Here is an 18,899-nt window from a genome sequence, read left to right on the forward strand (position 1 = left end):
TCACAATGTGTCATTATTATTATTTTTTTTTTTTACAGTTGGCAGTTTTGCAGATAAAATTGGGCCAGTGGAAAAAAATGGCAATGTTGTTGGAAAAGAAACAGACACTGTTACTCTGAAATGTTCATATGAGTCAAGCAGCAGTGTTTGGCTTTACTGGTACAAACAATTTCCTCACAGCGCACCACAGTTTTTACTTTATGTAGGTGGCACTGCCACTGACACTCGATTAGAAGCAAAATCAACCAGCGATTCTACTGAACTTACTATCAGAGGTCTAAAGCTCTCAGATTCTGCTCTCTATCACTGCGCTCTTACAGTAGCAGCACAGTAATACAAAGTTATTGAAAGCCTGTACAAAAACCTAACAATGGTTTATATGAAGTGAATAAAACCACAGATTAAAGATAATCCCTTTACGAGTTTAACAGTCAACCACAGATAAGATGAAAGTTGTGGTATAATGCAGCTGGAGGAAAGAGAAAATAAAAAATAAAAAGGGTTTGAATATAAAAGTACACTTTAATCACACCAAATTTTTTCATGATTAAAATATTGTATTGACTCTAACAAAGCCATTGTGTCGCTGTTTATGGACTGAACCATACTGAATTAGAATAAATCTCTCCTGAACAGTTTTCTTTATGAATACTTATAATCACTATGTATCAGTTAATTAATCAATCACTTAAGACATTTGTTCTTAATAAATGCACACACAAACGCATGTTAATTTGCTGGATGTCAGTAAATGTAGTGTGTTTTTGTCAAAATCATGGCCATGAAATTACTTTACCCATCAGCACCTGAAATCACATGACTTGGTCACATGTCTCTGATCTCTCACACGTGTTTCTTCTCACCCTTAATCAACATGTACAGTATATTTAGGCTCAAGTCACAGTTTGTTTAAGAATAGTACATGTTCTGACACAAGCCTTTAATAAATTCTCTAGCAATATAATTTGTTATTTATATTTGTGCGATGATTACATGCGTGTTATAAAGGGGCTAGATGTTATAAAATGTGACCTTTTTGAAAGCATTTTAATGGAAAAATAACTGGATACTCAGTTCACTGTTACTGATACTGTAAAGTTATCTGTACAAAGTTACTCTACAACAGCAGCACTTCCTGGGTGTGGTCTTCTAGAGACGTGTTCCCTCATGTGTAAAGATCAGCACATACAGCACTATTATACAGAATCCTCACAGAGCTGTGTTCAGAAATGACTCAACTCTACACCTTACTGTACATAGTGAGATACACACCACTGATTCTCACTGTAGCTACAGGTACTTCATATTCACTAGTAAATTCAATGTACTTTTTCATATTTATGTGTGAGGCTTTAGAGTATTTATTTCTTAAGAAAATGTTTTTGTGAGCATACAAAAATATTTCATAGATTTAGTATTTTATTTATTTTCTTCTTTCAGCAGGCAGTTTTGCAGATAAAATTGTTCCAACCGATGAAGATGCCATTGGGAAGGAAACAGAAACTGTTACTCTCAAATGTTCATATGAGGCAAACAGCAACAACATTTATCTTTACTGGTACAAACAAAATCCTAACAGTGCACCACACTTTTTGCTGTATAAAGGTGCAAAATCATTAAGTGGTGATGACTACAATCCCAGTGGATCTCAATTCAGGGCAGAAACAACCTCAGATGCTACTGAACTTATTATTAAAGACCTACAGATCTCAGATTCTGCTCTCTATCACTGCGCTGTAAGAGTAGGAGCAGCACAGTAATACAGAGTCACTGAACGACTGTACAAAAACCTAACGTTTGTAAAAACCACAGAAGATGACAGATATTTCCTTTAGCACCTTGTTATCAGTTAACCACAGACACACATAAATAAATGTGGAAACTGAAATAAATAGTAAACAGATGAACATTCAACACAGGAAATTCACAATTCAACATTTCTGATGATCTGAAATATATTTTGGTAAAACTATTATAGCCATTGAATCAGGTCATTTACATTAGATAGAAACGTTTACATATTAAATCTGAACTGAAGGGAAGCAGCAGAAGCTTTTTCATAGAGTGGAATAACAATATGCTCTGAATTTGTTGTTATGTTTTGTGAATTAAATCCCTCTTTTCTCTGCAGCCTTTTTTCAATGCAATCTGGGGAATAGTGATGGTCCCGAGTGCAACAACAAAACAAAAACTTAGTGTGTTTCTCAATCTTTCACCACAAGATGGCAGAGTATGTCATCTTATTATGTTCCAAGTACAGTACTAGAAATACACTTCTCACATCCCACATCTTTACATTTCTAAATTCTATTTTAAACTGCTTTAAAATATATTTGTCTCCAGCATGGACAAGCACATTACTACTGCATGTTCATATTCTCTGGACATGTTGCACCACAGTTTCATGTTTAGATGATAACCAGCTCTACTTCTACACACTACTTTATACACTTTTATTAAGCAGAATGATTTTATTACAGTCATGAGTCAGATGGCTCGGCTTGATGTCATCTTTCATGGTCTTACCAAGAACAGCAGGTTTTTTCCCTCAACTCAGTGAAACAACAAATAAATAAAAAAATCCATATTTAATAAACAATATTTTTTATTATAATTTTAGACATTTACACTTATGGCTGAGAACTCAAATATAATGACAGACTACAAGTTTTTATAATTACACGATTTTCCTGCTTACAGTTTGTGTTTACTGACAGATAAACAACAATCTGTCAGTAACATTGGTGACTCTGTGATGTGATGCTGTGGGGTGGAGCTTCATGAAACTTTAGGATGTTAACAGGTTAAAGTACAGAACTTTTCACTGAACTAAGAGCCTTCATCATGTTCACTGTTATATTCATGTGTCTGTGGCTTTCACTAGGTGAGTTATACATTAATTTTATGATTTCAGAAATATTAAGTGTTGAATTAGTGATTATTTGGTCTGTGTGGTGTTTAGAAACAGTAGAATGTGAGTCTGACTGTATTTCTGGATTGAGCGTGTTCTCTTCTCTATGACAGGTGACTCCACTGCAGATCCAATAGAACCACTTTCCACTCATAAAGTTGTAGATGAAGGAGAAAATGTGACTCTGTCCTGCAGTTATAAAAAGTTTAGTGATACAGTAAGAAACCTGCACTGGTACAGACATTATCCCAAAGCTTATTCTAAATTCCTTCTCTACATCGATCCATTAGGAGATAAAACTAACCCCATGCCTCCACGTCTGAATGCTGAAGTTAATAAAACTAATAAACAAGTGGATCTGATCATCTCCTCTGCTGCTGTATCAGACTCTGCTCTATACTACTGTGCTCTGGTGCCCACAGTGACAGGAAATCCAGCTGCTCTGTACAAAAACCTTCACACAGTTTTGCTTTATGGGAAGCAGTTTTGCTGATTATATGAAGTCATTCACATGCTATCAGGAAGGAAACATTTCTTTCTCTAATAATTTTAAAAGTTTATTCTTTTTAGATGCGTCTTCACCTAACAGCCTGAAAGTTTCTGAAAAGTAAAAATTTGACAAGAAATGTATTTATAAATGTGAATATTTATTTTTACTTACTATTTTTACTAACAGTTTCACTATTTTATAAATTTTTTTCCCTTTTCCCTTTCAGGAACTTGAGCTGTGTTGGAGCACTTTGGGAACACGACCGTGTTGTCGACGCTCTGAAATAATGTGTGTAATCAGTCATAATTGGATGCGGGCCGTCACCGGCGGGGTGCGTCATGGCCAGGAAGTTAGAATGCACATGGAGTGAAGCCAGCGCCAGCGCAAGAAGCGCTCTGTGTGTATGTGTTGAATTGTCTGTCATTTGTTCGTCAGAAAAAAAAAAAAAATCTTGGGAGGGGAGCACACTAAGTCGGTTCTCGAGAGAGAATTGCGCTCGCATGTCAACGCCATCGATCCACTCCTGAGTGGCACTCTCCGAGAAACCAGTTCCTGGTCCTCGTAAATGGACTTTGCAACGGGGTTTTGGAGACGGACTTGTCACTTTCTCCAACCTCACCTGCTCAGTTCAGCACTCGCTCACAGGCTCGAAAGCATGCATTTCTGCAGTTTCTTCCCACTGTGATGAGAGCATTAGCTTTAGCTTAAGCATTAGCTTAGTTCCCCCGACAGGTCATATTTTAAAATTAAAATATACATTTAATGGTTACTGGTTGAAGAGTCAATAAAGAAAACCTTTTTAAAATCTTTATTAATTATAATTTAAAATAAATTGTTTGTACAAATTTTTTAATTCCTGTTTTAAAGTTTTTCTCCACAAGGTGGTGCAGTCACTTATCTTATTGTCAGACATGTACCAGGATCCTGCCACATCTGCCAGCAATGTTGTTCTCTTTGTTTAATATTCTACTTTGCACAACAATACACTTACACACACTCACACAAGTGAATACACACTGCAACCTTCACTGAACCCAGCAAACCTCCCACACTGTGCACTGTGCACACACTGGTATTACAAAGAGCAGCAGCTGGTTTGTTCCTCATCTTATTGAAATAACAAGAAAAAAGTTGGTTGTCGTATTTAATAAACATGATTTGTTTTTACAGAATGAATAAATAAATTAAGGACAGTACTGTATAAAATTTCACATAATTCACATATTCACAATGACTTACTTATTCACTTATACTTATTATTACTTACATACTTATTCACAGCAATTTCTGATGAGGCTGAAGCCCCCAATGCAGTGACATCACTTATAAACACAAATATAACAGATAATGAAAATATGTAATAATTGAATCAGCTAATTATAATTTTAGAGATTAAAATAATGCATTCATTCCAGATGTCTCATTAAGAATCAACAATCTGACAGTAACATTGGTGACTTGGTCATGTGATGCTGTGAGGTGGAGCTTCATGAACATTTATGATGCTACAGAGTGCAGAAAGTTCAGTATAGTTTCATTCAGCTAAGAGCATTTATCATGTTCACTATCATTTTCATGTGTCTGTGGTTTTCAATAGGTGAGTTACATTCAGATTATTTTACTGTTTCAAAAATTGATTGCTTAATTTGTAATTAATTATTCTTTGATTCTGCAGTTATATTATAATGGATTATATAATCATTAAATGTTTTATCTCTATGACAGGTGACTCCATGGCGGATTCAATAAAGTCACTTCTCACTCATAAAGTTGTAGATGAAGGTGATGATGTTACTCTGTCCTGCAGCTACAAAGACTTTAGTGGTTCTGTAGGGAATCTGCAATGGTACAAACAAAATCCAAAATCTAATCCTAAATTCATTCTTTATATTTATGAAAGTGGAGCTTTAAGTCCCAACATCCCACCAAGAACGAGTGCTAAAGTTCATGGAAATAAAGAAGTGGATCTGCACATCTCCTCTGCTGCTGTATCAGACTCTGCACTGTACTACTGCGCTCTGAGGCCCACAGTGACAGGAAACCCAACTCCACTGTACAAAAAGCACTACACATGACTGCAGCAGATTCATGCTTTTCTCACTAGATGGAGCTGTTTACATTTACATTCACTTCCATGATATCGACTACACCTGGGGGGTATTCCAGAAAGCAGGTTATGTGACATACCTGGGTATGTTTAAGGGTAAGTTCGTGGATAACCTCAACTTTCGGTTCCAAAAACGGAGGTAACTTTCTGGTTATGTATGTAACCATAGCAACTGACTCTCTGAAGATAACCTGCTCGGGAGCAGGTTATGTTTCAGTGTAACTTCGGCGTGCCCTTTTGATGAGGATCCTTTGGACGTAGAAGCACAAAATATACGAGTATTTTTCGTCGGGAGAGGGTTATAAGACCAAGTATTGATGTTTGCATACCCTAATGAATATTTGAAAGAGCGTTATCGTTTCTCAAAAAATTCGTTCGTTTATTTAACACGTCTTTTAAAACCGCATATCGCAAATGTGACAAACCGCGCGGTTCTGCGCTTAGCACAGAAAACATTTTTTGTACAGTGTGGGCGATTAGGGGCATGTGGGAAAGGCGACTGTGTGTAAAGCCGTTCGTACAGTATGTCTGGCACACACATATATATTTAATATTTAGTCATATAAATAATATCTATACATGTATTCATTATGCTCGCACACACTTCATACTTCCATAACTTTCTGTTTTAGGGATTCCAAATGTAATTGGGTGCATTGATGGCACTCACATTCCTATTAAAGCTCCACCAATAAATGAGGGAGACTGTGTTAATAGGAAATCTATTCATAGTATCAATGTGCAGGTAACAACTTAATTTTTTCCCTTCTTAAAATCATTAAAGTCATTACTTTTTCCACTAACTAGGTAATATGTGAGGCAACCCAAATCATTACCATTGTCGAGGCAAAATGGCCAGGATCTGTGCATGATGCCAGAATTTACCAGACATTTCAGCAGGGCATGTTTTGCTTTATACAATTTTTATTTTTTTTCCTTTTTACTATATTTGTGTTGTACATTTCAATCATTACAGGACAGTACAATGGTTATTTGCTGGGGGACAGAGGATACCCTTGTCTGCCCTATTTAATGACACCCTACTCTGAACCTGAGCCTGGACCACAGACACGGTTTAACCTGCCTCACAGCCGAACACGGGCCAAGGTGGAGATGACTATAGGGATCCTCAAATCTCGGTTTCAGAGTCTGCGTGGGCTCCGGGTTAGTCCAGAGAGGGCATGCGACATTATAGTAGCTTGTGTTGTGCTTCACAATATTGCCACTATAAGAGGAGAGAGCCACCCTCCTTGTATTGAGGAAGATGGCCCAGAGGAACACCTACAGATTTTAGAGGCTAACAGAGACGGAAGACTTTTGAAAGACAGGATCTGTCAAAATCACTTATTAATTTTTTTGCACTGGTCTGCCAGGCAGTGTATTTCTTTATTTCCTGTAAAATTCAATAAAATAATTATTTATATTGCTTTACACATACACACACACACACACACACACACACACACACACACACACACACACACACACACATACCACTTTTAACATGCAACAGATTAATATTTAGACAAGTTCTCACCTTAAGGCGATGCTCCAGTAATTCAATTTCAAGTGCTGCTTTTTTAATGAGAAACCTTTTCTCTTCCATTTGAAACTGTATAAGGTCCCTCTCCATGTCACTTTTTCTTATTTGTTTTTGGAGATGGACCTTATACAGCTCAACAAGTCAATTACAACTGTGACAGACTGTGTTCTTTCTGGAGGGTCCAATAATACAATACGTCCATCAGTATCTATAAGAACACACAACCCATTAAATTCTCAATATTATCAAAGAAAATAATACATGAAAAGAGTAAGATGTCAGACTAAGATCACAGGAGCCTATACATTATATGCAGTTAAATAAAATAAGCCTACATTAAAATTAATCTTGTTCAAAAAGCCTTTAAGTGACAGAGATAGTAATTTATTAGGACAAAAAAAATGAAAAATCATAGAGGTAAACTTACATTTCACCATTTTTTCACCATCACTTGTGGTGCATGGTGTGTGTGATGAACTGTCCCCTGGAATGCCAGCATCCACTGGTCGCCCTTTATTAAGGGACAGAGCCAGCTCCTCAGATGGGGTGAGGGGAGGTGGTGGTGGGCCCCTGCCAGTTAGACAGGCTTCAGTCTTCTTTTTATTAGCTACATGACAGAATTAATATTCTAAATCCTGTTATAATAATAGTTCAGTAATTGTGTAATGAAATATGACCTTTTTGCAGAATGTTTTTGTGTTTCATTTTGACTTGGCTTAAAGTTCTTGTCGCTCCAGAAGGATTACAGCTTATTAAATAAGAAATATACATTATTATTTTAAACTAAAAAAATAAATGGCAGGAAAAGTAAATGCTTTCATAGTGATATAACATATTCAAAAGGATGTACAATTCATACTTCATTATTTTGCATTATAATAAAACGGGAGCCAATACCAAATTTGTAATTTAATACACTCATGCATTTACTCTGTCCGATATTTTTTGCCAAGCCAACTCTCTTGCTTTAGCGATGCAGCTGTATTGCTTCTTTTTAATATTATTGGCTTAAACTCCTCATAAGCATTAAAACCTCCAACTCCGCCTCTGTGAAATACGCTGCTCTCTTTTTTTCGCTTTGAGTTTCCATGGTGACTCGTGAAATCGGCGATCCATTGAAAATGTCTTTATACATGCACCGTGCACGCGCATTACCTCTGGATAACCTGCTCGGGAGCAGGTTATGTTTCAGTGTAAGTGCGTGCCTTTGATGAGGATCCTTTGGACGTAGAAGCACAAAATATACGAGTATTTTTCGTCGGGAGAGGGTTATAAGACCAAGTATTGATGTTTGCATACCCTAATCAATATTTGAAAGAGCGTTATCGTTTCTCAAAAATTCGCGTTTATTTAACACGCCTTTTAAAACCGCATATCGCAAATGTGACAAACCGCGTTCTGCGCTTAGCACAGAAAACATTTTTTGTACAGTGTGGGCGATTAGGGGCATGTGGGAAAGGCGACTGTGTGTAAAGCCGTTCGTACAGTATGTCTGGCACACACATATATATTTAATATTTAGTCATATAAATAATATCTATACATGTATTCATTATGCCCGCACACACTTCATACTTCCAAAACTTTCTGTTTCAGGGATTCCAAATGTAATTGGGTGCATTGATGGCACTCACATTCCTATTAAAGCTCCACCAATAAATGAGGGAGACTGTGTTAATAGGAAATCTATTCATAGTATCAATGTGCAGGTAACAACTTAATTTTTTCCCTTCTTAAAATCATTAAAGTCATTACTTTTTCCACTAACTAGGTAATATGTGAGGCAACCCAAATCATTACCATTGTCGAGGCAAAATGGCCAGGATCTGTGCATGATGCCAGAATTTACCAGACATTTCAGCAGGGCATGTTTTGCTTTATACAATTTTTATTTTTTTTCCTTTTTACTATATTTGTGTTGTACATTTCAATCATTACAGGACAGTACAATGGTTATTTGCTGGGGGACAGAGGATACCCTTGTCTGCCCTATTTAATGACACCCTACTCTGAACCTGAGCCTGGACCACAGACACGGTTTAACCTGCCTCACAGCCGAACACGGGCCAAGGTGGAGATGACTATAGGGATCCTCAAATCTCGGTTTCAGAGTCTGCGTGGGCTCCGGGTTAGTCCAGAGAGGGCATGCGACATTATAGTAGCTTGTGTTGTGCTTCACAATATTGCCACTATAAGAGGAGAGAGCCACCCTCCTTGTATTGAGGAAGATGGCCCAGAGGAACACCTACAGATTTTAGAGGCTAACAGAGACGGAAGACTTTTGAAAGACAGGATCTGTCAAAATCACTTATTAATTTTTTTGCACTGGTCTGCCAGGCAGTGTATTTCTTTATTTCCTGTAAAATTCAATAAAATAATTATTTATATTGCTTTACACACACACACATACCACTTTTAACATGCAACAGATTAATATTCAGACAAGTTCTCACCTTAAGGCGATGCTCCAGTAATTCAATTTCAAGTGCTGCTTTTTTAATGAGAAACCTTTTCTCTTCCATTTGAAACTGTATAAGGTCCCTCTCCATGTCACTTTTTCTTATTTGTTTTTGGAGATGGACCTTATACAGCTCAACAAGTCAATTACAACTGTGACAGACTGTGTTCTTTCTGGAGGGTCCAATAATACAATACGTCCATCAGTATCTATAAGAACACACAACCCATTAAATTCTCAATATTATCAAAGAAAATAATACATGAAAAGAGGAAGATGTCAGACTAAGATCACAGTAGCCTATACATTATATGCAGTTAAATAAAATAAGCCTACATAAAAATGTATCTTGTTCAAAAAGCCTTTAAGTGACAGAGATAGTAATTTATTAGGACAAAAAAAATGAAAAATCATAGAGGTAAACTTACATTTCACCATTTTTTCACCATCACTTGTGGTGCATGGTGTGTGTGATGAACTGTCCCCTGGAATGCCAGCATCCACTGGTCGCCCTTTATTAAGGGACAGAGCCAGCTCCTCAGATGGGGTGAGGGGAGGTGGTGGTGGGCCCCTGCCAGTTAGACAGGCTTCAGTCTTCTTTTTATTAGCTACATGACAGAATTAATATTCTAAATCCTGTTAGAATAATAGTTCAGTAATTGTGTAATGAAATATGACCTTTTTGCAGAATGTTTTTGTGTTTCATTTTGACTTGGCTTAAAGTTCTTGTCGCTCCAGAAGGATTACAGCTTATTAAATAAGAAATATACATTATTATTTTAAACTAAAAAAATAAATGGCAGGAAAAGTAAATGCTTTCATAGTGATATAACATATTCAAAAGGATGTATAAGTCATACTTCATTATTTTGCATTATAATAAAACGGGAGCCAATACCAAATTTGTAATTTAATACACTCATGCATTTACTCTGTCCGATATTTTTTGCCAAGCCAACTCTCTTGCTTTAGCGATGCAGCTGTATTGCTTCTTTTTAATATTATTGGCTTAACCTCCTTATAAGTGTGCATTAAATCACACACACACACACACACACACACACACACACACACACACACACACACACACACACACACACACACACACACACACACACACACACACACACACACACACACACACACACACACACACACACACACACACACACACACACACACACACACACACACACACACACACACACACACACACACACACACACACACACACACACACACACACACACACACACACACACACACACACACACACACACACACACACACACACACACACACACACACACACACACACACACACACACACACACACACACACACACACACACACACACACACACACACACACACACACACACACACACACACACACACACACACACACACACACACACACACACACACACACACACACACACACACACACACACACACACACACACACACACACACACACACACACACACACACACACACACACACACACACACACACACACACACACACACACACACACACACACACACACACACACACACACACACACACACACACACACACACACACACACACACACACACACACACACACACACACACACACACACACACACACACACACACACACACACACACACACACACACACACACACACACACACACACACACACACACACACACACACACACATACCACTTTTAACATGCAACAGATTAATATTCAGACAAGTTCTCACCTTAAGGCGATGCTCCAGTAATTCAATTTCAAGTGCTGCTTTTTAATGAGAAACCTTTTCTTCCATTTGAAACTGTATAAGGTCCCTCCATGTCACTTTTTCTTATTTGTTTTGGAGATGGACCTTATACAGCTCAACAAATCAATTACAACTGTGACAGACTGTGTTCTTTCTGGAGGGTCCAATAATACAATACGTCCATCAGTATCTATAAGAACACACAACCCATTAAATTCTCAATATTATCAAAGAAAATAATACATGAAAAGAGTAAGATGTCAGACTAAGATCACAGGAGCCTATACATTATATGCAGTTAAATAAAATAAGCCTACATTAAAATTAATCTTGTTCAAAAGCCTTTAAGTGACAGAGATAGTAATTTATTAGGACAAAAAAATGAAAATCATAGAGGTAAACTTACATTTCACCATTTTTTCACCATCACTTGTGGTGCATGGTGTGTGTGATGAACTGTCCCCTGGAATGCCAGCATCCACTGGTCGCCCTTTATTAAGGGACAGAGCCAGCTCCTCAGATGGGGTGAGGGGAGGTGGTGGTGGGCCCCTGCCAGTTAGACAGGCTTCAGTCTTCTTTTTATTAGCTACATGACAGAATTAATATTCTAAATCCTGTTATAATAATAGTTCAGTAATTGTGTAATGAAATATGACCTTTTTGCAGAATGTTTTTGTGTTTCATTTTGACTTGGCTTAAAGTTCTTGTCGCTCCAGAAGGATTACAGCTTATTAAATAAGAAATATACATTATTATTTTAAACTAAAAAAATAAATGGCAGGAAAAGTAAATGCTTTCATAGTGATATAACATATTCAAAAGGATGTACAATTCATACTTCATTATTTTGCATTATAATAAAACGGGAGCCAATACCAAATTTGTAATTTAATACACTCATGCATTTACTCTGTCCGATATTTTTGCCAAGCCAACTCTCTTGCTTTAGCTGATGCAGCTGTATTGCTTCTTTTAATATTATTGGCTTAACCTCCTTATAAGTGTGCATTAAATCCTCCAACTCCACCTCTGTGAAATACGCTGCTCTTTTTTTCGCTTTGAGTTTCCATGGTGACTCGTGAAATCGGCGATCCATTGAAAATGTCTTTATATACATACATTAACTCTGGGTAACCAGTTGGAGGTTGATTAAACTAACTCTTCTCAGGTGTTTTGGAACCGACATACTCATGGTATGCCTGTTTGGGGTAAATCAACCCAGAGGTTATGATTTAGCAAATGGTAAGTTAACCAAGCTTTCTGGAATACCCCCCTGAACTGAGGCTAAAATATAACTATATAACGTCAACAATATTTAAAGCATACAATTACAAACAGTTAATGTTACAAATGAGCAGATATTGGCGGATTTTGTATAACATTAAAAGGCAATGCTGACAAAAGCGATGCAGAGATGTCTACAAACAATATGAGTTTATATGATCAGAATGTAAGACTAAATAACTTACTCATCGTAGCAACTTGCTGGAAAGTCCTCGCTCTTCAAAATGCAAACGCTCCTCGTCGGAATCGCAATCTTCTTCAGATGAAAAGGTAAATTCTCTGGCATTGTTTTATGCCACTGTCCGGGGCGTGTGTGTGTGTGTGTGACTCAACGTGTGAACTGTTTTACCTGTGAATAGCGGGGGGGCGTGTCCGCTCGCAGCTCATTATCAGATAATGAGCTGCGGTGGAAAATCTGTGCCTCTACTTGGTTTTACATGATTTACATTCATTGAAAACATATGTTCACCGACTTATTCTAAAACTACACAACTGTCCACTTCACACTAAACTGTCATAAGAATAAATACTCATTAATACTCATAACTCATACTTTTATTAGAGCTGAGCATCAAGAGGTTTAACAGTCCTTAAAAAGCTATTTAAAATATACATCTCTATTAATCTCCTTATTCTCAATAAACCTTTTTTTCTAACATGATATTAAATCTTCAGTTATAACTGAAGCTCAAAATGTGAAGAATTTTTTGTTTATATTTTTGTAGGTTAAAATGATTGTATTTACATAATTACAATATAAACACTGTGTTTGCTGTCCGTGACAGCCAACTCTCTTGCTTTAGCTGATGCAGCTGTATTGCTTCTTTTTAATATTATTGGCTTAACCTCCTTATAAGTGTGCATTAAATCCTCCAACTCCACCTCTGTGAAATACACCTCTCTCTTTTTTTGGCTTTGAGTTTCCATGGTGACTCGTGAAATCGGCATACCATTGAAAATGTCTTTATATACATACATTAACTCTGGGTAACCAGTTGGAGGTTGATTAAACTAACTCTTCTCAGGTGTTTTGGAACCGACATACTCATGGTATGCCTGTTTGGGGTAAATCAACCCAAAGGTTATGATTCATCAAGTGGTAAGTTAACCAAGCTTTCTGGAATACCCCCCAGATCCCCCCAGATCCTCAAATCCTTCTTTCTCATGAAAACATCCCTGAGAAACATCCCTGCTGACTGAGAAATCAGAGCTAGAATTGTGTTCTGGGCTGAAGTGTGATTTCTTTTCACTGTGAATGTCACACTTTTATCACGTTGTTAGATTTGTGGTGAGTTGGAGGAAATATTATTAATATTAGACTGTGGTTTAAAGCTGCTCCTAGTAGATGGATTTCTGACTTTGAATTGCTCCTGGGTTTGAAAATGTTAGCAATGCGTGTATGACCTGTATGTAGGAGTAAATATTTATTACTGTGTTAAGGTTTTCTCCTTGGTGAACACAAGATGGCGCAGTCACTTATCTTATTGTGGGAAAAGTACTAGAGCTCCACACAACCCTGCTCACTTTCTCTGATGATGAATCCTCATTTTCACAATAAAACCTCTGTGATATAAACTACAGCTGTTCTTCTATCATACACACTGCACTAATATTATCCTCACTCCTGCCCTGATTACTCTTAGTAGCTCAACTCATTTATAGAGACACCATTCTGATAAAACTACACAACTGTCCACTTCACACTAAACTGTCATAAGAATAAATACTCATTAATACTCATAACTCATACTTTTATTAGAGCTGAGCATCAAGAGGTTTAACAGTCATTAAAAAGCTATTTAAAATATACATCTCTATTAATCTCCTTATTCTCAATAAACCTTTTTTTTTCTAACATGATATTAAATCTTCAGTTATAACTGAAGCTCAAAATGTGAAGAATTTTTTGTTTATATTTTTGTAGGTTAAAATGATTGTATTTACATAATTACAATATAAACACTGTGTTTGCTGTCAGTAACATTGGTGACTCTGTCATGTGATGCTGTGGGTGGAGCTTCATGAACCTTTTAGAGTACAGAAAGACCTCAAAATATTTTCATTCAGCTAAAACCATTCATCATGTTCACTTTTATATTCATGTGTCTGTGGCTTTCACTAGGTGAGTTATACACTGACTTTTATTCATTCAGAACCCTTAATATTGATTTATCAGTTAAATTGTAATTATGTAAAAGTTACAAACATTATATTCTCTTCTCTATGACAGGTGACTCCATGGCAGATTCAATAGAGCCACGTTTCCCTCATAAAGCTGTAGATGAAGGTGATGAAGTTACTCTGTCCTGCAACTACAAACCAACCATTTCTACTACAGATTATTACCTGCACTGGTACAGACAACATCCAAAATCTAAACCTGAGTTCCTTTTTTATATTTCTGATTCAACTGGACATAAGAGTGACTCCATTTCACCACGTCTGGATGTTGAAGTTGATAAAAATAATAAAAGAGTGGATCTGATCATCTCCTCTGCTGCTGTATCAGACTCTGCTCTATACTACTGTGCTCTGGAGCCCACAGTGACAGGAAATCCAGCTGCACTGTACAAAAACCCTGACACAGTTTGATTATTCTGCTAAACTACCTGGTTGCTTTTCAATTCATATTTTACTGGATATGCTCAAATGTAGATTTGTACAGAAAGTGTAATCTTATTACAAGCAAATTCAATTAAATTTTTTTAACCAGATATGTTGTTGCTTGAATTTACAGCATACTGAATTAATTGAACATAAAGTTATAATTACCACTGTGTTAACTTACTGTCATGAACTTGTGAATGAAGAAATGTCTTCTTTTTCTCTGTAACCCATTATTTAGGGTGCACTGGAACATGGTGGTAAAGCTGAGGAGAGAAAACCTTGCTGTAGTCACTTCTATGAATTCAACCCCCTCCTTTAAAACACATTCTCTTTTTTCCTCCAGAAAGTGACTTCCACAGTTAAATGTGAACACAGTTTGTGGCTGTATTTCAACAAGACATATTGTATTTACATGAACCTGTAAGACACTAACACTCCTTATAGCACATGTAAATCTCACAGCTGTCTGACAAACTCACAATGTCTTTGTGCTCAATATTAGTATTAATTCCTCACGCTCTGTGTGGGAGCCTCAGAATATAGACTTTATTTAAAAATCACTAAATGGGAAATAGCGAGTATATAAACAAGCTTAAAATAGAAATAATGAAAATGTTTATTCAATAAAATTATGCAGGAAATTGCATTGAACTCATCACACCAATGTTGTACTTTTAATAGTGTATGTTGATGGTGTGTTGCCAAATTAATAGGAAATACTATCATCTGCTTCTGTTCATCATAATCTTCCAGTAAAACAGATATTATTTATGGAAGATGAAAGCTAGAAAGACTCAGTTCACTGTCACAGATACTGTAAAGTGATGATCTGTACAGTGTTACACTACAACAGCAGCACTTCCTGGGTGTGGTCTTCTAGAGACATGTTCCCTCATGTGTAAAGTTCAGCACATACAGCACTATTATACAGAATCCTCACAGAGCTGTGTTCAGAAATGACTCAACTCTACACCTTACTGTACATAGTGAGATACACAACACTGATTCTCACTGTAGTTACAGGTCATTCATATTAATTTGTTTATTAACTTTATTATATAAAATCCATGTTTGTATTAATTAATAATTTCTTAATTTTATATCTTAGTAATTTGTTTACAAAAGCTACTTCACATTTTATTTATTTCTGTTAATATATTGGGGTTTGTTTGTTTCTTCTTTACAGCAGGCAGTTTTGCAGATAAAATTGGGCCAGCAGATAAAGATGCCAAAATCATCAGGAAAGAAACAGACACTGTTACTCTGAAATGTTCATATGAGACAAACAGTGATGAAATTGATCTTTACTGGTACAAACAAATCCAAAATCTAAACCTGAGTTCCTTTTTTATTTCTGATTCAACTGGACATAAAGTGACTCCATTTCACCACGTCTGGATGTTGAAGTTGATAAAACTAATAAACAAGTGGATCTGATCATCTCCTCTGCTGCTGTATCAGACTCTGCTCTATACTACTGTGCTCTGGTGCCCACAGTGACAGGAAATCCAGCTGCACTGTACAAGAACCCTGACACAGTTTTATTACACTGAAGACAAATAAACTACTAAAGTTCAATCATTTGCAGCTCTTTAATACTAGTAGTACTGGATTTCCTCTTCTATAGTAAAGACTGTAATGAAAGTATTTTTTAAGTCAATTGCTAAAATCTCTTTACAAATGAAAGTGACTTGAATTAAATTGAAGAAAGCTGCAGTAAAAACTTAATCAGTGAGAAAACAAGGGTCTGGTGGTGCCTTTGGATTACAGACTTCATGCATCAATGACTGCAAATGATACAGACTTCTTTGGGGTATGAATACTAAATATTGCACAATCTAATATATATCTGACTCCAGCATGTACAAGCACTGAATAAATGGACTTTATTCACCTACTGCTTTCACTTTGTGTTCAAGTTCCTGTGAGGCTGAATATAAAGCCAGAATGCTTCAGAACGAATCAACAATCTGTCAGTAACAGTGTGACTGGGGTGTCATGTGATGCTGTGGGGTGGAGCTTCATTAACCATGATTGTATTTAAATAATCCCACCTGCCTACACTTTGTGTTTGCTGTCAGTAACACTGGTGACTTTGTCATCTAATGCTGTGGGTGGAGCTTCATGAACCTTTAAGATGTTCATATATTCAGACCTCAGAATATTTTCTTTCAACTAAAGCCTTCATCATGTTCACTGTTATATTCATGTGTCTGTGGCTTTCACTAGGTGAGTTACACACTGACTTTCTGTTAGTCAGAATCTAGTGATTTATCAGTGTGTGTGAGTCAGACTTTTTTACCTTGATTATGTGAAAGTTATTATATTCTCTCTATGACAGGTGACTCCATGGATTCAATAGAGCAACTTTTACTCATAAACCTGTAGATGAAGGTGATGATGTTACTCTGTCCTGCAAATACGAAACAAGTAGTACAAGCCCGACCTGCACTGGTACAGACAACATCCACAATCTAAACCTGTGTTTCTTCTTTATATCAATCTATTTGGAGGTAAAACTAAGCCCATGCCACCACGTCTGGATGTTAAAGTTGATAAAAATAATAAACAAGTGGATCTGATCATCTCCTCTGCTGCTGTATCAGACTCTGATCTATACTACTGTGCTCTGGCGCCCACAGTGACAGGAAATCCAGCTGCACTGTACAAAACCTCACACAGTTTTATTACACTGAAGGCAAATAAACTAATAGACATTCAATCACTTGCAGCTCTTCAATACTAGTATTACTGGATTTCCTCTTTCATAGTAAAGACTGTAATGGGAGTATTTTTTAAGTCAATTGCTAAAATCTCTTTACAAATGAAAGTGACTTGAATTAAATTGAAGAAAGCTGCAGTAAAAACTTAATCAGTGAGAAAACAAGCTCGTGGTGCCTTTGGATTACAGACTTCATGCATCAATGACTGCAAAGGAGATTCTTGTGTTAAAAGTGCAAATTGAATTTATAATGATTGTAGTTTGAACACACACCTGTATGTGATCGTAATATTTATTAGTTAAACTACAGGTGCATTTTAATAAATTAGAAAATAAATAAAAATGTGACTTATTTTAGTAATTCAATACAAAAGTGGAACTCAGATATAGATTCATCACACACAGACTGATAAATTCCAATTTCTTACATTTTATGAGTTTGGATCACAATTAACAACCCCAATTACTATCTCAAAATAACATTTTTAGTGAATTGTTGGCCATCTTATTGTACTGAATTACTAAAATAAATCAACATTTTAATTCTAATTTATTGAGATGCACCTGTGTACAGTCTTGATTTTAGGAAACACCAGATGGCGCTGTCAGTTATCTTATTGTGGGCCAAATCCTAGCGCTTCATACAACACTGATCACATCCTCCAGATATACTGATGATTTTGATCATGAATTTCTTAATATTCTCTGTAATATTGTTGTCTCCTGCAAAAGCACATGATGGTGCAGTAAATAAATAGGATGATTCTGTTGTAATGGAGGTTAACCATAAACACTTCTAACTTGTGTACACAATGTTCATGTTTAAATGACAACCAACAGTTATGGAATCAGATACAATATTTTTACTCAACTTCTTAAGGCCTGACAGCTCAGTGACATTCAAAACCACCTGTTTTCTTCTCATATCACCTCAGTCACCTACAATCAAAAGTTAAGCGATAAACAAAATAATATTAACAGTAAAAAATATTTTTCTTTG

General features: G+C 36.5%; 1 protein-coding gene and 2 long non-coding RNA genes across 3 annotated transcripts; 1 reads left to right on the forward strand and 2 right to left on the reverse strand.

The window, feature by feature from the left end:
- Positions 1-5,610: 5,610 nt before the first annotated feature.
- LOC124386979 (putative nuclease HARBI1) lies at positions 5,611-7,811 on the forward strand. The gene is made up of 4 exons (XM_046851053.1): positions 5,611-6,009; positions 6,141-6,253; positions 6,316-6,976; positions 7,774-7,811. The coding sequence occupies exons 1-4, from the start codon at positions 5,826-5,828 to the stop codon at positions 7,809-7,811; spliced, it is 996 nt and encodes a 331-aa protein (XP_046707009.1). The 5' UTR covers positions 5,611-5,825.
- Positions 7,812-9,340: 1,529 nt separating this feature from the next.
- On the reverse strand, positions 9,341-10,140 carry LOC124387905. The gene is made up of 3 exons (XR_006926273.1): positions 9,938-10,140; positions 9,505-9,718; positions 9,341-9,408 (listed from the first exon to the last, which is right to left on the reverse strand). It is a non-coding gene; the product is annotated as an uncharacterized LOC124387905 (long non-coding RNA).
- A 1,237-nt stretch (positions 10,141-11,377) lies between these two features.
- LOC124387909 lies at positions 11,378-12,813 on the reverse strand. The gene is made up of 3 exons (XR_006926277.1): positions 12,756-12,813; positions 11,693-11,872; positions 11,378-11,476 (listed from the first exon to the last, which is right to left on the reverse strand). It is a non-coding gene; the product is annotated as an uncharacterized LOC124387909 (long non-coding RNA).
- Positions 12,814-18,899: the final 6,086 nt, after the last annotated feature.

This window comes from Silurus meridionalis, chromosome 6 (assembly GCF_014805685.1).
Source record: "Silurus meridionalis isolate SWU-2019-XX chromosome 6, ASM1480568v1, whole genome shotgun sequence".
Lineage (NCBI taxonomy): Eukaryota > Metazoa > Chordata > Actinopteri > Siluriformes > Siluridae > Silurus > Silurus meridionalis.